The sequence below is a fragment of the Bufo gargarizans genome, chromosome 7 (genome assembly GCF_014858855.1).
Source record: "Bufo gargarizans isolate SCDJY-AF-19 chromosome 7, ASM1485885v1, whole genome shotgun sequence".
Classification (NCBI taxonomy): Eukaryota; Metazoa; Chordata; class Amphibia; order Anura; family Bufonidae; genus Bufo; species Bufo gargarizans.
The window spans coordinates 201,531,816-201,558,977 of record NC_058086.1 but is presented as its reverse complement, the minus strand read 5'-3'; the positions used below and the strand labels follow the sequence as shown (position 1 = coordinate 201,558,977).

At 42.4% G+C, this 27,162-nt stretch overlaps 1 protein-coding gene across 2 annotated transcripts in view; it reads right to left on the bottom strand.

Moving 5' to 3' along the window:
* Nucleotides 1–27,162, bottom strand: part of FRMD4B (FERM domain containing 4B) — a 211,638-nt gene that overhangs the window by 43,552 nt on the left and 140,924 nt on the right. For both annotated transcript variants that reach the window (XM_044301976.1, XM_044301975.1), the window contains exon 8: nt 1,187–1,270. In XM_044301976.1, the coding sequence (XP_044157911.1) occupies nt 1,187–1,270 (84 nt within the window). The remainder of the gene's footprint in view (nt 1–1,186; nt 1,271–27,162) is intronic.

The following is a 27,162-nucleotide window of genomic DNA, read 5'->3' as shown; positions in this document are numbered from 1 at the left end:
TATTCGGTATTGCAGTGCAGTCCCATCGTGAACGAGTGGGAGGGAAAAAAGGATCTCATAATTGGATTTGAATTTTTTTTTTTTTTTCCTGGGATAATTGCTTAGACAGGATCCAATTGTAAGAAACTTTCAGGCCCTGGAGGTTAACAAGAATGCTTCCATTCACTGACAGCAAGCAAAGGTTATAAAATTAAAACATATTAGGCAGTTTATTAGAAAGAAGATTTTTATATATATTTTTTTACAACATATTGATTTAAAGGGAAGGTCTCACTATTCAAATGACCAATTAGGGCTTATAGAGGTCATTGAGGGGGGCCAGGGGGGTAGCAGGAGAAGTGACTGATTTGGGGCCCGAACTCAGAAGGGGCCCACCCAGGAGGAGGACTAAAAGATTTTATTGTCAGGGCCCCCTCAACAGTATTCTACAATGACTATATACAGTGACACTGTAGGACAGGGATGGCCAACCTGAGGCTCTCCAGCTGTTGCAAAACTACAACTCCCATCATGCCCGGACAGTCTACAGCTATCAGCCTACAGCAGGGCATGGTGGGAGTTGTAGTTTTACAACAGCTAGAGAGCCGCAGGTTGGCCATGCCTGCTGTAGGAAATGGACGGAACGGCCGCCTTGTGCGATCTTGACTAGCCACAGGAGTGGGGGTAGCACGGGAAAAGGGTGTTGCAAAGAAGTTGCTGTGGAGGACCCCATTCAAAAATTTGCCCAGTACTTTCTGGTTACACCCCTGAGGGGGGCTACTATGGAAGAGCGGCTACTGATCTGGCTGGTCCAGCCTGTCCGTGCACTGCCTGATCAGCCAATCAGTTGAACGGCCAGCACGTAATATTCTATACATTACAAATGTAGCACACAGAGGACTGACCTGAAGCTCCTAGACCCAATACAAAATTCATAACATGACTCCGACCTACAAAGTGGCGTCTTCATAAGTGGCGGTGGGGCCTTTGGACCTCCTTTGGCAGCACGGGCACTGGTGCATCTGCTATGTCTGCACCCAACATAACTAAGCCCATGGTAATATAAGACTGAATGATTATCTATGAAGGTAACACTCAATGATACACATCTACTCCAGTAATCTGATCCGCTACGATAGTAAACAGCTCCATATGACGGAGTAGTATCCAGGCACAGTATGGGATGAGTAGCATCGTGTGTACCTACCAGTAGGTAAGTGACGGGTGTTCCTGTAGCGTCCTGGTGGGCAGAGCTGGCAGAATCTTCAGATCTTTTCTTGCATTTTCATCACTATAGCAAAACAAAGACAAGTAGAAAAACTACAGTTTGTTTTTCCTGGCAGGAGATGAATAACTAATGACCGAGGGCATCTTTCATTCACACCACAGTCTCGGATTTCAAGGTTCAGGTGACAAAGGTACAATAAAATGAGGTTACGTGCACCTCTGACTGCTAAGACGGACTGCAAACTAACACAGCAGCAGACAGCGAAAGAGTACAAAGCAAAAAGTAAAAAAATAAAAAATCCTCCAACCACAAAAATAATCCAAAATAAAAAAAGTATAAAAATCATCAAGTCATGTTCAGACGTTCTTTACAAACTGGGCAATCAATAATATTGAAGTTGTCACCCAGCTTTCCTAGCATCCTGAATGACAAATCTGACTACTTACGTCCTCACCTCATACAGTATTGGGGGTGCATTACTACATAATTAGGGCTCCTGCATACGACCGTAGCCATAATTGCGGATCCACAAAACATGGATGCCGGCCATGTGCGTTTCACAAGTATAGGACATGTTCTATTGTTTTGCGGGGCCGCTGAACAGACATACATTAAAGTGAATGGGTCCCCATCTGACCTGTAAAAAAATGCGGATCGGACGCGGACAAAAAGCACGGTTGTGTGCATGAGCCCTTAGGCAGCTTTTGTCATTCTGGAATCTGGTAAAGCCGGGTGTTAACCCCACTAGTTATTAACCAGCTTTGCCAAACAATTTCATTATCATCTGATTTGCTGCAACTGAAGTTGCTTTGATTATTCATGACTGAATAATACTGCCATACAGTGGCTGAATAATACCACAATGTAATGACTGAATAATACTGTCATACAGTGGCTGAATAATACTGCCATACAGTGGCTGAATAATACTGCCATACAGTGGCTGAATAATACTGCCATACAGTGACTGAATAATACTGCCATACAGTGCCTAAATACCACGAAACAGTGATTAAATAATACCACAACTAAAAAGACTGCCATACAGTGACTGAATAATACTGCCAGATAGCGGCTAAATAATACCACAATGCAATGACTGAATAATACTGCCATACAGTGGCTGAATAATACCACAATGTAATGACTGAATAATACTGCCATACAGTGGCTGAATAATACTGCCATACAGTGGCTGAATAATACTGCCATACAGTGGCTGAATAATACCACAATGTAATGACTGAATAATACTGCCATACAGTGGCTGAATAATACCACAATGTAATGACTGAATAATACTGCCATACAGTGGCTGAATAATACCACAATGTAATGACTGAATAATACTGCCATACAGTGGCTGAATAATACCACAATGTAATGACTGAATAATACTGCCATACAGTGGCTGAATAATACCACAATGTAATGACTGAATAATGCTGCCATACAGTGGCTGAATAATACCACAATGTAATGACTGAATAATACTGCCATACAGTGCCTAAATACCACGAAACAGTGATTAAATAATACCACAACTAAAAATACTGCCATACAGTGACTGAATAATACTGCCAGACAGCGGCTAAATAATACCACCATATAATGACTGAATAATACTGCTATGCAGTGACTAAATAATACTACACTATAATGACTGAATAACACTGTCATACAGTGGCTAAATAATATAATGACTGAATAATACTGCCATACAGTGGCTAAAAATTACCACAATATAATGACTGAATAATACTGCCATACAGTGGCTGAATAATACCACAATGTAATGACTGAATAATACTGCCATACAGTGGCTGAATAATACCACAATGTAATGACTGAATAATACTGCCATACAGTGGCTGAATAATACCACAATGTAATGACTGAATAATACTGCCATACAGTGGCTGAATAATACCACAATGTAATGACTGAATAATACTGCCATACAGTGGCTGAATAATACCACAATGTAATGACTGAATAATGCTGCCATACAGTGGCTGAATAATACCACAATGTAATGACTGAATAATACTGCCATACAGTGGCTGAATAATACCCCAATGTAATGACTGAATATTACTGCCATACAGTGCCTAAATACCACGAAACAGTGATTAAATAATACCACAACTAAAAATACTGCCATACAGTGACTGAATAATACTGCCAGACAGCGGCTAAATAATACCACCATATAATGACTGAATAATACTGCTATGCAGTGACTAAATAATACTACACTATAATGACTGAATAACACTGTCATACAGTGGCTAAATAATATAATGACTGAATAATACTGCCATACAGTGGCTAAAAATTACCACAATATAATGACTGAATAATACTGCCATACAGTGGCTGAATAATACCACAATGTAATGACTGAATAATACTGCCATACAGTGGCTGAATAATACCACAATGTAATGACTGAATAATACTGCCATACAGTGGCTGAATAATACCACAATGTAATGACTGAATAATACTGCCATACAGTGGCTGAATAATACCACAATGTAATGACTGAATAATACTGCCATACAGTGGCTGAATAATACCACAATGTAATGACTGAATAATGCTGCCATACAGTGGCTGAATAATACCACAATGTAATGACTGAATAATACTGCCATACAGTGGCTGAATAATACCCCAATGTAATGACTGAATATTACTGCCATACAGTGCCTAAATACCACGAAACAGTGATTAAATAATACCACAACTAAAAATACTGCCATACAGTGACTGAATAATACTGCCAGACAGCGGCTAAATAATACCACCATATAATGACTGAATAATACTGCTATGCAGTGACTAAATAATACTACACTATAATGACTGAATAACACTGTCATACAGTGGCTAAATGATATAATGACTGAATAATACTGCCATACAGTGGCTAAAAAATACCACAATATAATGACTGAATAATACTGCCATACAGTGGTTGAATAATACTGTCATACAGTGGCTGAATAATACCACAATGTAATGACTGAATAATACTGCCATACAGTGGCTGAATAATACTGCTATACAGTGCCTAAATACCACGAAACAGTGATTAAATAATACTGCATATAATAGCTAAATAATACCACAACTAAAAATACTGCCATACAGTGACTGAATAATACTGCCAGACAGCGGCTAAATAATACCACCATATAATGACTGAATAATACTGCTATGCAGTGACTAAATAATACTACACTATAATGACTGAATAACACTGTCATACAGTGGCTAAATAATATAATGACTGAATAATACTGCCATACAGTGGCTAAATAATATAATGACTGAATAATACTGCCATACAGTGGCTAAAAATTACCACAATATAATGACTGAATAATACTGTCATACAGTAGCTAAAAAAAAACCACAATATAATGGCTGAATAATACTGCCATACCGTAGATAAATAATACTACTATACAGTGCCTATATAATACCACCATACAGTAATTACATCATACCCCATATAATAACTAAACTTAACACCACTAAAAATACTGCCATACAGTAACTGAATAATAATGACATACAGTGACTTAATACTACCACCTCCATGATAAAATCATGATAGTCAAGCTGAATAATACCTGATGACTACAAGAACAGTAATATTACATATCACAAGGACGGGGCACTGGTGAAGTCGGTGACCACCAAGGCTGGATTATAGGGAGGGCACATTGGGATGTGGGGGCCACCATTGATTTCCAGAAATTAAGACCCCTATAAAGCTCTTAAGCCTCCTTTGGCTCTGCTCGGTGATACTGAATGGAAATCTCTGGGCTGTACCCAAGGGGGTCAGAGCGTTCTTAAGAGCCCTTACATTCTGGAAATCGGTTTCGGATCAAAACCACAAACTTCACCAATGTGATCTATGAGACGATAATTCCGGCCTTCCTCTATTATAGTTATTTATTCACAGACCAGGTTCCTTTTGACCAAAAGAGGCAAAAATATGTTTTTTTAGTGAAGATTATCTGTAAATCCGTTCTTACAATGGAAATATTTAGAGCTGGAGTAGACACGTCGGCCGTCCTTCTAGACGCAGCCCATCAGAGGGGATGAAGTGGTTTATAATGCACAATTTGATAGATCCTTTACAATAGTTTTTGTAATCAGTCCCCCCATTCTGGAATTTTAAAAATGTTACAGATCCCGCTCCTGCAGCGGTATCGACTCTAATAAATCTCCGACTAGCACTAAACACAGTCTGACCCCAAGGTAAAACAAGTCAGAGAGAAATCCCAAACAGAGGGCGGGGAAAACGACCAGAAACAAAAAATGTAGCTCAGAAATTTTAGATATTTAAAAAATATATATTTATAGAAAATGTGGGCTTTGGCTTGTAATAAATTTGTCAAGCATCACATTTAACATTTGCATTACCCACTTATCAATAGCTTAAATTAAGGAAATTAAATTTTCACAAAAATACTAAAGATTTTTTATTAAATATGATTCCCATACATACTAATATTTGAATCCCAAGTCACAGATTATGTTATGTCACAGCCATTCTGTATAATAACGCCCCCAAAAAATGCTCACTCTAATGTCCCCGTAAGCCAAATTAATGCAAATGCCACCCTTTTTGGGGTTCAATTTGAAGGACGGTCCCTTAAAAATTAGAACTACTGCCAGTATGTGTCCTTTGTGACCTTGGCAGACACTTACCAGCAACCGTGGTGACATTTGGACCTCACAGTGACATCACTGATAGGGCCATTGATTGGCTGACATGGTCGAAACAACGCGTCATAACTAGAATTGCGTAACCAAAGGTCAAGGAACTGAGGGTGGCTGACTACAACTTTTATTGACCTATATTTACCGTAGTTCTCCAGGCTACAGATATCCTCAGGATAGGTCATCAATATCGGATCGGTGGGGGTCCGACAACCAGCACCCCCACTGATCAGCTGTTTTGTCGGAAAGTAACAGAGCGGAAGCAAAAGGCACCGCTGTAGTGAAGCTCAGCTCCCATCCACTTGAATAGGAGCTTAGCTGCAATACCCCGGCACGGCCACTGCACAGTGTATGGAGCTGTTTGCCTCCAGCTCAGAATACCGTATCGTATCCGGCTCTGCGGCTGCCCCAAACAGCGGATGGCCACCGATCTGATATTGATGACCTATCCTAAACACAGGTCATCAATATCTGTAGCCCGGAGAAGCTCTTTAAAAATAGATGATGGGCCTGGAAAATACAATTCAGGGCACAATGTAGTCAGGCAGGATGAAAATTCTCTTATATACGTAATAAATAGAATTTTTCTCAATTGGGAAATTGAAAAACTGCATCAAAATCCTCACAGAAGATGTAATAGTGGCCATATGGGTTGTCACCCAGCCTCAGAAAGGGATATCAGATATTAATAACTTGACAGAAGAACACGAATTTCTGATTTTTGAGCGGTTTGCGTTACAATTTTTTTTTAAGTTCTCTGGCTGACGTATGGGATTTTATAGCTGCCATATGACTCTATATAAGATCAGGAAGTCTCCAGAACCTGATTTACAGGGCTGCCAATGATGAAGGAGACTTATGAGGAGGCTGAGACCCATCCTCTACTGTAACAACACAGATTCCTCCAGGAGACAGGGGCCTGTGTTTATTCTGCTCTGGAAGTGACACATGTTCCAAGGGGGAGACAAGGATGCCCATTGTAAAGCTGCCATCCCGTGCTATTTCTGACTCCAAACTTGTGTTTATTATGTTTGTCTTGTCCATACAGGAGCCTGGTAGTCACCAGAACAACAGTTCCCTGCTGGGAAGGCATGTGCTGACACCACAGAACGCCTCTAATGAAGAAGCATTTGTCACTTGGGCCACCATACTGGTTTTTGCACTTGATATCAGGTTAATCAATCACAGGATGCTACATAATGGGCAAACTCACATTTTAACACAACAGACACTAAAGGTCTTGGATGCAATTTTCATTGACCTCTTGGGGAATAAATAGAGCGGCAAGGTTTATTAGAGACCTTAAAAGGGTTCTCCAGTATTTTGACATTGATGATGCCTTATATGTAGCAGCGGGTGATAGTTATTGCAACATTTGGTAGCACCCATGGGTTGTTACTTTTCTTCCTCCACACAAGAGTAGATGTGGGTGGAAGGTTTCCTGGCCTGGGGTGCAGGATGTTGGTAAGTTTTGCACTTCTCATAGTATCATTGTGGTTTTAGATCAGGACTTATGACTATAAAAACAGCAATTGATCATTGCTTCTTTGGACATGGTCAATGAAGCTTCTTGCTTGGGCCAAGATGGTGTACACATGATAAAGGCAGGCGTCATTTGGCCGATAGGTCTTGCGACTGACCCAATATATAAATTGTGAGGGTGAAGTAAGCTGGTGCCAGGCTCCTCTAGTGGTGGCCCATCTAGCGAGAACAAAAGGATTAGGCGTGTTGAAATCCAAGAGCCATATCCTTCTTTCCCTTGACATACGTCATGGTGGAAGAGTCGGCTAGACCATCTATTATTAGATGGTTGGCTGGTCTAGCCAAAATCAGCAGATTTGGCCTACATACATCTAATGTGTATCGCTAGCTAGAGAAGGTAGTAAAAAGTATTCTAGACTCTTTTCTAAGCATTCTCGTAGACCACTTGTTATCTTGGAGGACTCTTCCCACTTTGACATACGGTTCAGATATTCAAGATGATGTATGATGGAAGCTCAAGTAGAACTAGAACAACACAAAAGGTCTCTGTAAAAAGTAGAGGATAACCAAAAGAAAAATCAAAATGCAACCTTCCTCATGGCACTGGGTCATACTACTACACCTCCATTCTTCCCAGTAGGATCAAGATACGATGAGAGTTGTTGTATTGCAAAAAATGGAAAGCTCCAGGTTGGTGACCACTTGTATAATACATAAAACTTGGTCTTGTATTACTCTGCATAGCCTGACAGACACATCTGTACTTGTCTCACTCCTAAATATATACATATGAAGCCTTGTCTTAAAACAAAATATGTTCTCCAAGGCACTACTACTCTGTACACTGAAGCCATGTGGCAAAAATGGGACACGCTCAAACCTGAGGGTATGTAAATATTAGTACAGCACACAGAGACTACACCTCTCAAACAAACCCAAGGCTTATTCTAGTCCAGGCGATGCAGGAATAGGAAAACCTTCCAAGCACTTTCGTAATATGATGCGTGGTGTATTGGATCGAGTAAAGACTTTTGCTTATGAGCTTGTAATAAAATAATATAAACAGAAAATGAATAATGCACAAGGTAGGTGCCACCTATTATATTCTCATTGCAGAATATCCAACTTTCAATAGCTGCATAATCTATGCTGGATATCAAGTTTGGCCTCTTCTATATGCATCGGTCAGCTCAACATCAAAACCAATGATAGATCAAGTGAATAATACGAACTATCTCATGACAATGGCACCTGTCAAGGCAAATGGATATCTTAGGCAGCAGTTGGTTCTTGAATTTGATGTGTTGTAAGTAGGAAATAAAGGCAAGTGGAAGAATCTGAGTGACTTTGACAAGGACCAAGTTGTCAGTTGGTTCAGAACATATCCAAAATTGCAGGTTTTGTGGTGTGTTCCTGGTACCCACCAAAGAACCTACAACAAGGTAATGGGCACCCAAGACTTACTGATGCATGTGGGAAGTGAAGTCTAGCCTGTATGGTGCAATTCCACAGAAGACACCTTTAGAGATCTTGTGGAGTCCATACCTTGACAGGTTAGAGTTGTTTTGGTGGCAATAGGAGGGTCTTCACAATATCAGGCAGGTAGTTTTAGTGTTAAGACAGATTGGTGTATGTGAACCCAGCCTAAAACTTGACCTTTCTTGGTGGGACCTACTAATATCATTAGGATCTGCCAACAATCCAATACCTATAGACAGTGCCCCAATGTCTGCCATGGGGGAAAATAAGATGAAGATCCTAATCTTTACTTTGGATATAATAAGCTGTGCAGATATCTAATGTTTACGGAGTGTTTTGGCCTCAATTTCCAGACCGGAAATTTCGGCTGAGATACGTATGCCAAAATGCGTCCAGCCCCAAATTACATCTATCTGAATGGGGCCTTAAACTAGATTCAACTTCCAGTAGAAGGCACCTGTTCCTCTGTTACTCATTATCATTTATACACTTGGAGATCACCGGGCCATTTATCTGGAATTATTGTTCGTACGAACACTCGTTTCCGACTATTGGCCCATGTAAATGAGGCACCCAATGAACTAACGAGCTTGTTTGTCAGTTGAACACCTCTTGGATTCGGCACCAAAAATTGTTTTGTCGGCAGCTCATCGTCCTGTGTAATTGGGGATCTACTGCCAACAATACGTAAACTAAATGGTGGACAAATAATCGTAATAACGATCATTCATCCCCTCATTGACTTAGCATCGGTCTGTGTGAATAGGCCATTTAAACGAGCAAGCCGTTTCACATGTATATCATCAATCTGTGCTCATTTGGGACCGTGATTGCCCCTTGTAAAAGGACCCTTGGTCTGAAACAGAATGAGGATGGGGCGATAGCGGTCTTGAAATGACAAGGTCTACTTCTCTGATACCATTCATTTGGGCTTGACTGCATCTTCTCTATGTTTGATGACTGGCCAGAAATAATGTCCGGTCCCATTCTTGTCCTGGGATTTACCACTATCCAAGCCAACATTATTTATGGTCAGCTTGATATCTAATGGAAACCATCACTACAGACTGTTATTGCTACGCTCCCATATTCTTCCTGTTCACACAATGGGTGGCTTAGTTACCTTAGACCAGCTCCTTTTTGTTGCTCCCGGCACTGTAGACATGGCCTGGCCTGTTATTACAGTAGCTCTTTTGATGGAGCTTTCATAACTGATAATGTCTGAACCTCCCTTGAGCTTCGCACAGAGCCATAATGTGGCGCCACAGCCTCCAATTTTATACGGATGCATATGGAGGCTCTGGAATAAAAATTGTGGTGGGCTTCATTAGATGCCATATGATAGAGGTATTCTTCTCTGGTAGTACCGTGTGCAGGGGTGCACCACCAATGAGGCGAGGTGAGGCGATTTCCTCAGGCAGCACCAGGTAGGGGCAAGGAGGGGAGGGGCAGAGGAAGGAGGATTATGTTTCGGCAGTATAGTATTGGGAAGCACAATGTGGCGCTGCATTACTATGTATGTTTTATATCGCTGTATGCAATGTTTTCCCAGTATGTCTTTAAAGGGGTTCTCCAGGAATAAAAAAATAATAAAAAAATACTTAAATATTATTTTATAATAAATATATTCACAAATGCCTTTCATTACTTAGAATGGCTTGTTTTGTCTAGGGAGCAATCATTAGGAGAAATAAAATGGCCGCCGTCCTATCAGTACACACAAAACCCGTCCTAATCACACAGACGGACAAGTTACTTCACCACAATGAGCCATAGTGCTGCCTCATCCTCCTCTCTGCTCTACTTGTCAGGAATCATGATCCTGAATACAGGTGAATCTCTGGGGGAATGGAGATGATGAGGAGACATGAGAGGATTGTGGGGTGTAGCTATGAGCAGCATCATTTGTATGCAGTCTCCATTACCATTACTGTACTTCATGTCTCCTCATGAACTAAATTCCCCAGAGATTCAGCTAAAGTTCTTATCATCTGTATTCAGGATCATAACCCCTGACAAGCAGAGCACAGAGGAGGATGAGGCAGCTCATTACCTCGGTGTTGTAAAGTAACGTGTCCTCATGTGTGATCAGGACAGGTTTTGTGTGAACTAATGGGACAGCTGCCATTTTGTTTCCCCTGATGATTGCTCCCCAGACAAAACGAGCCATTATAAATAATGAAAGGTATTTAAGAATATATTTATAATAAAGTAATATTTAAATATTTTCATTTTCTTAATTCCCGGAGAACCCCTTTAACAGTATGGCAGGAGGGAAGCGGTTAGGTAAAGAAATTGTCATTGGGGGGTTTGAGCACCGTTTTAGTTTTTGCCTCAGGCAGCGCAAAGGCTAGGTGCACCCCTGGGCATATGGCCTACGGGTCTCTGTATGGACCTGCAGGGCTCTGTATTGTACCAGAGCGGATCCGATTGAATATGGAGCAACACAGGGCATTACAATGCCATATTTTTTTAATTATTATTATTTTATTAAAATGTATTTAATTTCAATCTAAACATTCTAGGAATAAAAACTAAAAAACGCCATTAACGCAGGACACAGCCGGAGTCAAACCATCTAATGCTTCCTGCTCAGACTACAAGGCGCTAATAAATATGAACCATCCTAGGGCCATTCAGAGAGGATTACTGACTACAATGGGCCAAATGTTCCAATATTTTCAGTTTCTTCTAATTTGGAATTAATCTTACATCAAAGACTTGAAGACCGGCAGCCCGGCGACCCCTGCAATTAGCCGACTCACAAAACAAATGAAATGCTTAAAATTCCTCATTGACTTTAACGTACGGCTGATTTTTATTGTTAGATTTTACAGTTTCAATAGAAAATAAAGCTTAATCGCTGTATAATGAGAATTTCAGCAATGCTCTAATAGTCCATATTTCAAGATCTCTGCTTGTTGTGAGTGAATGTAAACATTTTTATTTATTTTTTAGATGAGATGCAAACAAATCTCTGTCCTGTCTCTCTCTTGCTCTATATTCTTATCTAGTAGCGATGCCTCCTCCATACTACAGCATGAGATGAAATTCACACGGTAGATTGGTTGCGGACATTTCTCTGCCAATGTTCCGTTCATCTGGATGGAGTTTGCAGAAATCCATGTGTTTGCCGCAGAAGCCGCCTCAGTCAGATATATGGAGCTGATATTTAGTCGCAGAAATGTCTGCCATGTGTGAATATACCCTAAGGGTCCATTCACACGTCCGCAAAATGGATCCGCATCCGTTCCGCAATTTTTCGGAACGGGTGCAGACCCATTCATTTTCAATGGGGCCGGAATGTGCTGTCCGCATCCACATTTGCGGATCCGCACTTCTGCATCCGTGCTTCCGTTTCCGCAAAAAAATAGAACATGTCCTATTCTTGTCCGCAATTGTGGACAAGAACAGGCATATTCTTTCCGTGTTTTGCGGATCCGTGGCTCCGTGTATCCGCAAAACACATTGCGGACGTGTGAATGGAGCCTTAGGCCTCTTTCACACGACCGTTTTTTTTTCCATTTTGTGGGCCGTTTTTTGCGTTCCGTATACGGTCCGTATACGGAACCATTCATTTCAATGGTTCCGCAAAAAAAACGGAATGTACTCCGTATGCATTCCGTTTCCGTATTTCCGTTCCGTTAAAAGATAGAACATGTCCTATTATTGCCCGCAAATCACGTTCCGTGGCTCCATTCAAGTCAATGGGTCTGCAAAAAAAAATGGAACACATACGGAAATGCATCCGTATGTCTTCCGTATCCGTTCCGTTTTTTGCGGAGCCATCTATTGAAAATGTTATGCCCAGCCCAATTTTTTCTTTGAAATTACTGTATACTGTATATGCCATACGGAAAAACAGAATGGAAAAACGGAACGGAAACGTAAACACAACGGAAACAAAAAACGGAACAATGGATCCGTTTAAATGGACCGCAAAACACTGAAAAACCCATACGGTTGTGTGAAAGAGGCCTTACTGTGAGGAACATTTTCATAGGAAAACATTATGGACCCAAAGATTTCTATGGGTTGCTGTGTTGCTGCGGATTAGTATCATCCATATCTGATCTGTATTGTGTGCATGAGATCTAAGTAAGCCAATGTTCCCCAACCGGTGGCTCTCCAGCTGTTGCAGAACTACAATGCCCATCATGCCCTGATGCATGCTCGGCCTATGTTTAGCTTAAATAAGAATCTGAAGATGGCTTTACTTCATTTATTGGGGCTCTCTAGCTGTTGCAAAACTATATCAGCTAGACTAGCCAGGAATGATGGGAATTGTGGTTTTGCAACAGCTGGAGAGACACCAGTTATTATTATTATCTCCAGCTGTTGCAAAACTACAATTCTAATCGTAGCCTGCTGATGGGAGCTGTAGTTTTGCAACTGCTAGAGAGCCACAGGTTGGAGATCACTGACGTAAGGCTATCTGCAGATTATTTTTTGCTGAACATAGGCCGAGCATGCATGTGTATAGAGAGTCGGAAGACTCTGTCACTGGTCTAACATTTGAAGCCTAAGAAAGCTGGATACAATAGTATGAACGAGACTTAGCTCACGGAAGACTGTCTACGTCGGATAAATCGTAGCCGATACTGGGATCTGTTTGTGATTTCAGCCTCTGGATGTGAACAAGAAGGACCCCTTGCCTAAGGCCTCTTTCGCATATCATTCATACATATCAGACATACCATTCACTGACAGCAAGCAGAGTATGATAAATTAATGGAAAGCTGCATGAAGTTTCTTTTAATAAAACCGGAGGACTCCTTTAGGGATACTCTTGGTAACACAAATCCTTGCATCGAGACTTGACACTTCACCTAGATCAATAGCAGCGTGCGCCCCATACAGACACTTAGAAGCCGCGCAGCAGGGTGTGTAGATTAAGTGGAGACGCACAATTACTAATTCAGGTCGCAGTAGCTTCGGGCAAGACGAACTTTAAAAACAAGCTCCCAACTCCACGTGATTTAACATCTTCTTCCTACATATTTTTGGACAGACAGAAGCTAATGATACAAAAACACAAGTGCGGCGGCAGAAATCCTGCGCAAGCGCATAATCACGGAGTCAAGCTCGGACACCAAATATAAGTGTTGGGAGACAGAGGATGTTTATTGCACTTGTGCAATTCTGGGTCTGCATCTGTCTGTCCTGAAAGGGCGTGCCGCCCTAATGATATTAGAATCTTCCTTCGTTTGGCAGCCTGGATGATTAAGGCTCTGGTGCTATTAGCTGTGAGCTGCGCCATGTTCAGCTATTATAATTATACCTTACCCTTTTACACGGCGTATACTTATATAGTGCTGAAGGCAGAAGGAATGAGTGATTACGCCAACAAAATACTTCAATGTCCACTTTTTAGCCCCACCTCAAAGTCCAAGATCATCTGCTGATATTTTTTTATTTTTTTTATTTTATGCAGTTATATAGCGCTACATTAGCATCACGCTGTCCCCAATGGGGCTCACAATCTAAGTTCCCTATCGGTAGGTCTTTGGAATGCGGCAGCAAACCGGAGAACCCGGAGGAAACCTCCGCAAACATACAAACTCCATGCAGATGTTGTACTTGGTCGGATTCGAACCTAGGACCCCAGCGCTACTAGGCACCGTTCAATGAAAGGGTTTGGCCCACCTGGGAGATGTAATGTCAGACAGGTGCAGGTCCTACCTCTGGGACCCTCTCTTATCTCTAGAATGAGACCTCACTGCTGTGGGATTTCCAAAGTTAGTCGAGCACACTTTTTGGAAGTCCCACAGCAGTACGCTTTCTGTACTCTTGGGGTCCCGTTCTTGAGATAGGAGTGGGTCCCAAAGGTGGGACCTGCAACCTATCTGAAACTGATGGCATATCCTGTCAATACCCCATTAACGTCCCAGATGGGCCAAACCCCTTTAATTGAATCAGCAGATGATTTTGGACGTTGAGGTAGGGGGGTTAAAAGTGGACATTTACACCCCTTTATCACTAAGAAAGGGGCACTAGAGTGATTTAAACCAAATTTATTAAAAAGACGCACTCTTCTTAAACTTTTTGCCTTTCGGACCATCCAAAGTCAGAAAATGAACTGGCAGGAGTAGATTGGCGCCTGAAGTGTGGACATTTTTGACTTTAGTGCTAATAAAACTGTCTAAAAGTTATAGGCTATGCCCCTTCTGGTTAACCACAACCACGTTTTCAATACGAGCACGGTCTGTGAAATGTTTTTTTTTTAGAATTTGCAACCTTTTAGCTCAATTTGTCACTTTTTAAAGCAAAAAAAACCGAAACTAATTTCCCTGTATATCTTTATAAGGATCCGGAGCTACAGAGCATAAATCCCCTATAGATCCATAGTTAGGGATGAGCAAACCCGTGGAAGTTTGGGTTCGTCCAAACTTCAGGTCAAAGTTCGGGTTCGGGGCCTGAACTTTATCTGAACTTGACCCTGAACCCGAACTCCATTGAACTCAATGGGCCCCGAACTTCACGTTATTATTTTCCGTTATAACATGGTTATATCGGTAAATAATAGCATTCTGAATGCAAAACAATATGGCCATTAAGGAGTTAAAAAAACAACAACTCATAATAAATTAGTACGCAGTGAGCTGCTTAGCTTCCCCTAGTGATAGCAGCAAATTGCACAAATGATTTTAGCACTATGGATCGGGATGAGCGAACCCGAACTGCAAAGTTCATGTTTGTTCTGAACTTTGCGAGTTCAGGTACCCGGACCCGAACTTTTCCACTGAAGTTCGGGTTCGGTGTTCGGGTGATTTTATTATTTTCCGTTATAACATCCACTCACCTCATCCACTTCTTCTCATGCTTCTTCCATCTCCACGGAAGAGGACCTGCCAAAGGACCTGCGAAAGCGTGATGACATCACAACGTGGGAGAGCGCGGTGACGTCATCGCGCACATCGCAGGTCCTTTGGCAGGTCCTATTCAGTGAAGATAGACGAAGCTGCTGCGGCGCGATCAAGTGGGTTAGCTCGAAGTTTTTTTTAACCCCTAAATGGCCATATTGTTTTGCATTCTGTCTTAAGAATGCTATTACTTTCCGATATAAACATGTTATAACGGAAAATAATAAAATCACCCGAACACCGAACCTTCAGTGGGAAAGTCCGGGTTTGGGTCCAGGTACCCGAACTCGCAAAGTTTGCAGTTTGGGTTCGCTCATCCGTATCCATAGTTTTAAAATCATAAAATTTGTGCTAGGGGGAGCTAAGCAGCTTACTGCGTACCAATTTATTGTGAGGTCCCTCAGCTCCTGCTATTGGCGGCAGCAGGTTTTTTAATATTTAAAGGGTTTGTCTGAGAACAGAAAAAAAAACTGAGCGTCCTCTCTCTGCATTGGTGGTTGGAGTCCTAGGATGATTGGCCACCGCTCTCGCATGACATCACCATAGATGATGTCATGCGATGATGTCACCATCATGACTCTAGTGTTGGTGTGTCCGGAACTGTATGGGGACAACTTGAAATGGATCGGACGCACTGATTTATGTGGCTCCTCTCCTGAAACGCACTGTTTGCTTCCTCCCAGATGACACTAAACCTACTGGATCACATTCAAGTAATCAATTAAGGCAGTTCCTGCCCGGTGCTCACATAGTCAACAATATATTTAAAGAGTTACAGCCTGAGCTGAGAATACACAATGATTCATAAGGCAAACACATCGCTGACAGACATGGAGGGAGCGGAACAGCCCCTGGGACCAGGACGAGCTGGACATCGGGACCTGTGGTGACTACTGCCCTGTGGGTGACCGATCTCAAGGAGCTTATCCAGAGGTTTTGAAGTATAAACACTATCATACACATTAAGGATATGTTCACATGTGGCGAACATGCTGTGGATTTTACGCCATGGAATTCCAGACAGAAAAATCCATTATGCATTGCAGTACCACACACAGCGGCAAAAAATGCGGAATGGAAATCTGCAATATACGGCGCTGATTTCCACCATAGATTTGTAACAGAGAGGGTAAAGTCCGCTGCAAAATGCACAAGTAACATGCGGATTTGTTTCGGAAATTCCACTGTGGAAAATCCTCCTTTATGTGGCCGTACCCATATACTGCAATTATGGGGGTTGTAGTACTTCTGACCTGCTTAGAAAATATCCAGGAGATGTCAGAATAAAATATTTGCTGCACAGGACCACTTACAAGCGACAGTCCAGTTTTTCATGGGACTGTCCTGCAAAAAGAGTCACTCACCCTTTGGAAATCCCACCATTCCAGCCCTGCAGCTCTCATCATCACTAACCAGAAGTGATGACGTGCCGTTCCCATTAGTGTTAAGGGCGAATATTCGAATAGCGAATATTAATCGCAAATATCGTAACTTCACAAATTTTTTGAATATAGTGCCATATATTCGCTATATCGAATATTCGTCATTTTTTAACATCTGAAAACAAGATTCCTCCCTGCTTCTTTCTTGCGGGTCAATGAGTCATTGGCCCACAAGCAACTTAAGCAGGAAGAAATCATGTTTTCATATGGAAAAATAATGACAAATATTCTAAAAAATGAATATATAGCAATATAGGGAATATTTTTGTTATTTAGAATATTCGCCTTTTTTTCCCCCCAATCTGTACAGTTGTTCGCATACTCCTCCCTGACAAGTGTCCCCGTCACCATGGGAACGCCTGTGGGTTAGAAAATACCATCGGATCTGAGTTTTCCCTGAGATCGTGAAAACTCAGATCCGATGGTATATTCTAACCCACAGGCGTTCCCATAGTGACGGGGATGCTTGTCGGGGAGGAGTATGCCAAAGTGGAATAACAGTACACATTGAAAAAAAAAAAGACGAATATTCTAAATAACAAATATATTCGCTATATTGCTATAACTTCGTTTTTTAGAATATTCGTCATATTCTAATACAAGAATATATAGCAATATAGCGAATATTCGTAAAATGCACATATAGACTGCAATTTAGCTAATATAGTGCTATAGTGTTTTTTTTTACTAGTGTACATTTTTTCTAAACCTGAAGTACAGAAGATTAAAAAAAATTTGACTATAAAAAAAAGATTATAGCACTATATTAGCTAAATTGCAGTCTATATGTGTATTTTATGAATATTCGCTATATTGCTATAAGTTAGTTTTTTTGAATATTCGTCATATTCTAAAACAAGAATATATAGCAGGCATGGCCAACCTGAGGCTCTCCAGCTGTTGTAAAACTACAACTCCCACCATTCCCTGCTGTAGGCTGATAGCTGTAGGTAGCCTGGGCATGCTGGGAGTTGTAGTTTTGCAACAGCTGGAGAGCCTCAGGTTGGCCATCCCTGATATATAGCAATATAGCGAATATTTGTAAAATATACGTTAGCCATAGCCAACCAATAGGAAAGTTGCCATATACATTTAAAATCGCAATACGTGAATAATTAAATCGCATATTATTCGCGATAAATAGAATAATGACGAATATTCGATTTCGACTAATATAAGACGAATATTTAATCGAATATTCGCAAAATATAGCAAAATCAAATATGGCACCTCCCGCTCATCACTAGTTCCTATTCACGTGACCACTGCAGGTACTTAAAGGGGTTGTCCACCTTGGGGGCCTTTTAACCTGATGGCCCAAGGCACCGGACCTGCGAAGCGAAGTATACTTATCAGCTTCCTGCCCTGGTTTCTGGCTCCTGCAGTCTCCTGCATACGGAATGACGGAGGTCATGCGTGCCGCTGCAAACAATGACTGGCCTCGGCGGTGATGTATCTCCCATGAGTCACATCAATGGGTCACGTAGCCAGAACCCAGAAGCGGGGAGCAGGTAAGTATCCTTTCCTTCCCAGGTCTGGCGACATAGGGGGGTTAGGCCAAAAGGTCCTCAAAACTGGACAACCCCTTTAATGGCTTCATGTGCAAGAATAGCAGATCAATGCAGAGGGTCAGCGGTCACGTGCCGTCCCTGCTGAGGCTAACGATCAGTTGCAGCGATCATGCTTTCCGGACCAGTGGAAACAGCTGGAATGGCAGCACTCTGGGGGGTCAAGAGGAAAGGAATATGACTGCAAGACCAGAGTATACTGTACAGGTTTCGTTGCAGCCTGTAACATATAGGTCTGCATAAGAGCTGTATACACAAAACGGTAGCATATTTTTAAATCAAGACTATTTGCAAAGTCACTATATTTTTCATTTTATGCGCACTTCAGTAATAATCTTAGAAAATGGTTGCCGAAATAAAAGAAGAGCATAGACTCTAGATCAGAGCAGCAGTCCCCGGTCTGCAGCTGTTGTGAGCAAGACGAGGCCTCCCTTTGTATTAAAGGGGTTATCCAATGAATAATGTAAAAAAAATTAAAATCAGACATCATAGAGGACATGACAATCTCTTTCTAACAAAGCTAGAACCAGCCCGGTACCTCACATGGATCCAGAGATCTCCCCATTCATTGCTCTGCTAGATTTATATCAAGCTGGCAGCTCAAGGGGAGTGTCTTCTCTGCTGCAGCTCAGGAGGCGTGTCCATGATCTTCCTATCACAGCTCAGGGGGCGTTTCCATGCTCTGTCTATCATAGCTCAGGAGGTGTGTCCATGATCTCCCTATCATAGCTCAGGAGGCAGTTGAAGGATGAAACTGAGCATGTGCGGCCATCTCAGTGAGCAGGTCAAAGAAATAAGAAAAAGAACAAACAGTAGGTGGCGCTATACAGATACATTTTATTAAACAGCTCAGCGACTATACAAAATTTTTGATTATGTGCAATTACAAAAAGAATAACGATCCAGGTGCTGGTTTGAAAACTGTAGAATATTTTTTGTGGGACAATCCCATTAACCAGGGTTTTTCTCGCCAGCACAAGCCTGGATTGGAAATGTCAGCTCTTTAAAGAAAACAAGCCGCACCGCCTGCCCGCCTGGAACGCCCGTCCAGTTTCCATCGTTGTGGGATGTTTTCTTTTTCATGTTCTCCAAAATTAAACCAAGTTATTTCTGTCTTGATAACTGACTTCCTGCAGAATCAGAAATAGCTTGATGGAAACGTATCTCGTCTCTCACCCGCCCCCAGTGCCGCTATCTCTGCCTAATCCTAAAGCAGCAGCGCTTTGCAAGAGTGCGGGCTCATTCACACGAAGGTTTTTTGCGTTCGGTATACGGGCCTTTTTTGAGTTCTGTATACGGTCCGTATACGGAACCATGCATTTCAATGGTTCCGCAAAAAAAAAAACTGAATGTACTCTATGCATTCCGTTTCCGTATTTCCGTTCAAAGATAGAACATGTCCTATTATTGCCCGCAAATCATGTTCCGTGGCTCCATTCAAGTCAATGTGTCCGCAAAAAAAAAAACACATACGGAATGTACTCTGTATGTCTTCCGTATCCGTTCTGTTTTTGCGGAACCATCTATTGGAAATTTTATGCCCAGCCCAATTTTCTAGGGCTGGGTCCGACTACAACCTCTATATAAGGCCTATCTGGCGTACTGCGGCCTGCAAATTTTGGGCCACAATGCACGAATACCAACCGCGGGGCAGCCGCAGCAGATCGCGAACCCATTCTCTTTAATGGGTCCGCGATCTGCCTGTCCTGTAAAAAGATAGGACATGTTCTATCTTTTTGCGGATCGGAAGTACGGGACGAAACCCCACAGAAGCACTCCGTAGTGCTTCCGTAAGGGTTCTGTTCTGTCCTTCCGTTCCGCACCATTCCGCATCTCCGGATTTCCGGACCCATTCAAGTGAATGGGTCCGCATCTGTGATGTGGAATGCCCACGGAACAGCTCCCGTGTATTGCGGATCCGCAAATGCAGTCCGCAATACGGCCATGGAGTGCACACGTTCGTGTGAAAGAGGCCTAAGGTGCAGACTGAGCAGTCTCAACCTGGCTCTGGGGCCGCCATACTTACCAACACTGGAGTTGGTAAATTTTTGCCAAAAAAACCCACACTGGAAAAGCCCCAAAACCGGAAAGGCCAGGAAGGTTCCTGCAAATTTAGGACTTTTGGCAACCAAGAGGCCCCCTCTGCCACATGGAATAACACCAGGGCACATGGGAGGTGGTACCCTGTTGCACATTTCACATTGGGGCCCACGCTACTGCTGTAACCCTCGGCCCAGACCCCCCATAATTGTTCTGAACTAAGCTTAGGTGACTATAGGACCCTATGGTAATTTCACTTCAGAAGAACCAGAGAGAGGGCCATTAAAAAGCTCTACTATTACAAATTACCACTCATGTCTCAAGGCTTAGTTAAAGAGCTGAACATTGACTTCTAGGATAGCTGCCTTACATCTGGTGGCATTAGAGGCGGAGCTTGTTAAGAGCTCATTTGCATCCCTTCCCTCCCAGAATTCCAGAGGAGCCTGTATGGCCTATAAGTCTCCTCACGCTGATTAAGCCTAAGGAGAGTTAGTTCCCCCCTGACCCGGACACAGGCCTCTCATCCAGTCAAGCCAGTACTCTCTGTTCTGCACTGATGAGGGGCAATCACCCCGAAACAGCTGTCTGCAGATGAGGTGCTGGCTTATTTAATATCTAAGTCATGTCTCAAGGCTTAGTTAAAGAGCTGAACATTGACTTACAGGATAGCTGCCTTCCATCTGGTGGCATTAGAGGCAGAGCTTGTTAAGAGCTAATTTGCATCGCTTTCCTCCCAAGTTACCACCTAAAACTATGTCCCCCTGGGCCGATGGTGTAAGCTGCAGGTGACAGATGAGTCTTTAGTCATACCGTCTAGTTTTTGTGTAGATAGTGAATGAATGGAACAGGAATTCCCTCTGTCTGGGAAGGAATAATTGGACTCGTTTCAGTTTTCCTGGGTTTGGGTCATTAGGTTAATCCCCTTTTACCCTCAGTATCTGTTAGTTAGTAATGCATCACTGTCCGGCAATGAGTCATGGGCTGGACGAGGGGCAATGAGTAAGTGGACAGACAGATTATTAAATTAGTATTGGGCCTTGTGTAAAACATGGGACTGTGGCACTTGGGTAGTTAATTACTAGATAATGGGTAATTAATAACCAGATTATGAGGTAATTAATGACCAGATAATGTTTTTTCACAATAAGAATGGCATCTATCAAGCCCGGAGGTCAGGTGGTATCTGCGCCGCCACCAATTCATCCCAGTAAAAAGTTTCGATAGTCTCAACCCTGACAGCGAAACTTACATTCCAGACTAATTGTTCTCACTATCTCCAAGGACTTATTACTTGGAGAAGACATTATCTATGTACTGAGTGTTCTGCATTATCAGGGGGTTCTGCTCAGTATTGTTTTCTTAGGCCACTTTCAAACTTGGCACCCTTTTTTCACGCGTTTTCCGTGTGGAATCCGCACCTCCCTAACAGTTTTTTTTTTTTTTAGCGTGGAAAAAAGAAACAACATACTCCATCTCGGAGCGGAATCCGCGCTGATTCTCCCATTGAAATGAAGGTGAAGCTAGAAAAATGCACCAAAAACTGCACCAAAGCTGTGCAGAAAATCAGTGCGTTTTCAAAATTTATCATGTGAACATACCTTAATACTCTATTAAAAAGTTAAAATCAGTCTTCGGCTACATGGGGCCGTCTCCCTGACTCTCAACAACCCAATAGGTGGGTGCAGAGGCACATTGGCCATAGACCCTACAGGCAAATTTCCCAGTTGGCAGATGCCACTGACCGGGTACATATTGAGCTCTCAGAGGTAATTAACTCTGTGAGAATCAGGTACGCATGTACCCAGCCAGCGACCGCACATGCCCTCCAGAATCCAAATACTGTAGCCCGATCCTCATGTCCTAAGCCCCCTGCTCCATAGACAACTGGAAGAGGAGGACAGAAGATGGCCGCTATTGAGGGCCACCACAGAGGGACAGCTTTTGGGATTATATATAGTGCTGCACTGCGGTATATTATTCTGATGGGATAGTATTTGGGCTATGGTATTGTTGACCCCGCCTACTTGTGTTGCCCCACCTTCTGTTAATTTGGACCTGCCTACAAAATGGGGCCACTTTTATTTTTTTTCCAGGGCCACTTTAAGTTCTCACTTTAACCCTAACCCTAACCCTATCCCTAACCCTAGGGTGTCCTATGGGTGTCCTAAAAGTGAGACCCTTGCCAACCAGCCATTAACCCCTTTAAGGCCTTTTGCAGACAACCGTATGGTTTTGCGGTTCGCTTTAAACGGATCTGTTTTTCCATTTTTTTGTTTCAGTAGTGTTTCCGTTTGGTCTCCGTTTGTGATCCGTTTTTTGCGGATCGGAAACGGAAGCATACAATAATGTTTAAACAGTAAGTACAGAAAAAAATTGGGCTGGGCATAACATTTTCAATAGATGGTTCCGCAAAAACAGAACGGATACGGAAGACATACGGATGCATTCCGTAGGCATTCAGTTTTTTTTTTTTTTGCGGAACCGTTGACTTGAAGGGAACCACGGAACGTGATTTGCGGGCAATGATAGGACATGTTCTATCTTTGAACAGAAATACGGAAACAGAATGCATACGGAGTACCTTCCGTTGTTTTTGCGGACCCATTGAAGTGAATGGTTCCGCATACGGACCGCAAACTGAACGCAAAAATAACGGAAAAAAATAAATAAATATGTTTGTGTGCAAGAAGCCTAAGGCCCCTTGCAGACGAGCGTGTCCGGGTTATGTCCGGATGTGTTCAGTGAAAACTGCACGATTTTGCAGGCAAAGTCATTCAGTTTTGCCTGCAATCGCGTTCAGTTGTTCAGTTTTTATCGCGCGGGTGCAATGCGTTTTGCACGTGCGTGATAAAAAAGTTAATGTTTACAAAGCAACCATCCGTGAAAAACGCATTGCATCCGCACTTGCTTGCGGATGCGATGCGATTCTCCCACAGCTCCATTCACTTCTTTGGGGCCAGGGCTGCGTGGAAATCTCAGAATATAGAACACACTGCGATTTTCACGCAACGCCCAAGTGATGCGTGAAAACCAACGCACATGTACACAGCCCCATTGAAATGAATGGGTCCGGATTCCGTGCGGGCGCAATGCGTTCGCAATCACGCATTGCACCTGCGCGGAATACTCGCTCGTGTGAAAGGGGCCCGGGTAAGCTTTCGTTTCTGAATTCAGGGAAGGTTCTAGCGTCCTGTCTCACCTTCTTTATTGCGTCTCTGATCCAGGTGACATGCTGACTTGGCGTTTATAGCACGTAATATAAAATCTAATCGTCGGTCCATTTTGTCCACTTTTCATTTTCTCAAAGCATAACTCCCGTATGAGAAATTGCCTATTATAAGCTTAGTGCTGATGTAAAGTGAGTGCCAAGTATCATCGCGACTGCCCCTCCTGCTGACACCACAGTTTTATGAGCTCAGCGCCTCCCAATAAGGCATTCATGTGGTTTACTAATGTTGAGTTGTGGCCTGAGTCAGTGCCAGTATTTTAGGTATAAATGTCTAGGATGTAGACCCCGGTAGAAATAGTTTTGCTATCTATAAGACTTGGCTGGTGTCCAGGTGATACCAAAGCCATGTATCTGTGTATGAGATACAGTCACTCCCCGAAATGCGTCTAGGATCAAAAACAAGGAAAACAATGGCGAGGTTACATCATATGTTTAGGTATCTATAGTATATCTACTGACGTCACCTTTTTTTAAGGTTTTTAACTGGACGTTACCCTGCGTAAAAAATATAGGGTCTCACAGTTGTGTAAAGGATTAGGTCTTAAGTCTTCAAATATATAAATATATGAATGTTCCGATTCACCGACAGCAAGCAGAGATCTTGAAGTTTATTCTATTAACCATAACTTTTCATTATACCATGGTCAGCTGTAATGCTGGTCACACACACACGAGATACCTGTCCGAAGAACATGTATTTGGCCGATAGCCATTCCCCAATAAACATGTGTAACACCCCAGAGTGCTGTTACCACTTCTGCACCTTGCTACTGTCTTTAATGGTCTAACAAAATGTCATCTTATGTATTTATTCCATGTAATGTGCCTGGTTCATCAGCAGGTGGCAGCGAATATGGCAGAGCTACAGTTAGAATGGAACCTTCCATTCCATTCTAACCCCCCTCTGGAGAGAAGTGGGCGAGTCCTACTTCCTGCAGGAAGGGTGGGGACCAATTCTAGTTAGTCTAGCTTACCCCCTTCTAGGGGAAGGTATGTAGGGCATGTCTTTGCTGGATGTGCCCAAGCCAGCCAGAGCACCCTCAGCTCTGCCATGGAGGCCAAAGCTTAGAGCCTCAGGAGCCAGGAGGAAAGTTTCCTGGCCTAATCTAGAGACAGACCATAAAAAGATAAGTGCAGCACACAAGAAGAAGCAAAGTTATACAACCAGCCTGTTAGTACAGCAGAGCCAGAGAAAAACAGATGTAGAAAAGTCGAGTTTGCCTGCTAGTTTTAATGCTAGAGCCTGCTGGGACCAAGACAAAGTCTGTAAACCGTTTTGGAGAACGTTTATGCAAAGTAAAGCTGCTGTTCAACTACATACAAGGCCTGGACTGGAGGACTGCAGGTTGAGCATCCCTGTTATAGACTATGGATGGTAAGGCCATCTAACATGTATGATGAGCTCCTGACTTCTCTCCAAAATTGGATGTCCTGTTCTTCTCCCGCAACATACAGTCATGTGAAAAAATTAGGACACCCTTTGAAAGCATGTGTTTTTTTGTAACATTTTTAATAAAAGGTTATTTCATCTCCGTTTCAACAATACAGAGAGATTAAAGTAATCCAACTAAACAAAGAAAACTGAAGAAAAGTCTTTTCAAGATCTTCTGTAAATGTCATTCTACAAAAATGCCTATTCTAACTGAGGAAAAAGATAGGACACCCTCACATGTATTCCCTCTTAAATTGGCTCAGATCTCACACAGGTATATCACACCAGGTGCACATAATTAGTAGATCGTTACTCTGCATGTTGAATGAGGCTTGCCCTATTTAAACCTCAGACATTTAGTTTGGTGTGCTCCTGACTGTTGAAGTGAGAGTGAGCACCATGGTGAGAGCAAAAGAGCTGTCAGAGGACTTCAGAAAAAAGATTGTAGCAGCCTATGAGTCTGGGAAGGGATTTAAAAAGATCTCAAAAGATTTTGAAATCAGCCATTCCACTGTCCGGAAGATAGTCTACAAGTGGAGGGCTTTCAAAACAACTGCCAACATACCCAGGACTGGTCGCCCCAGCAAGTTCACCCCAAGAGCAGACCGCAAGATGCTAAAAGAGGTCTCCAAAAACCCTAAAGTGTCATCTCGAGAACTACAGCAGGCTCTGGCTACTGTTGATGTAGAAGTACATGCCTCTACAATCAGAAAGAGACTGTACAAGTTTAACTTGCATGGGAGGTGTGCAAGGAGGAAACCTTTGCTTTCCAAGAGAAACATCGAGGCCAGACTGACATTTGCCAAAGATAAAGTTGACAAAGACCAGGACTTCTGGAATAATGTTCTTTGGACAGATGAGTCCAAAATTGAATTATTTGGACACAACAGCAGAGGACATGTTTGGCGTAAACCAAACACAGCATTCCAAGAAAAGAACCTCATACCAACTGTGAAGCATGGAGGTGGAAGTGTCATGGTTTGGGGCTGCTTTGCTGCAGCAGGACCTGGTCAGCTCACCATCATAGAATCCACAATGAATTCTACTGTGTATCAGAAGGTGCTTGAAGAACATGTGAGACCATCAGTTAGAAAATTAAAGCTGAAGCGGAACTGGACCATGCAACATGACAATGACCCAAAACATACTAGTAAATCAACCAAAGATTGGCTGAAAAAGAAGAAATGGAGAGTCCTGGAATGGCCAAGTCAAAGTCCAGATTTGAATCCCATTGAGATGCTGTGGGGTGACTTGAAAAGGGCTGTACGTGCAAGAAACCCCTCAAACATCTCACAGCTGAAAAAGTTCTGCATTGAGGAGTGGGGTAAAATTTCCTCAGACCGATGTCGAAGACTGGTAGATGGCTACAAGAACCGTCTCACTGCAGTTATTTCAGCCAAAGGAGGTAACACTCGCTATTAGGGGCAAGGGTGTCCTATCTTTTTCCTCAGTTAGAATAGGCATTTTTGTAGAATGACATTTACAGAAGATCTTGAAAAGACTTTTCTTCAGTTTTCTTTGTTTAGTCGGATTACTTTAATCTCTCTGTATTGTTGAAACGGAGATGAAATAACCTTTTATTAAAAATGTTACAAAAAACCACATGCTTTCAAAGGGTGTCCTAATTTTTTCACATGACTGTAAGTCGTCATCAGGGGTGTCTGCTAGCTGCTTTCT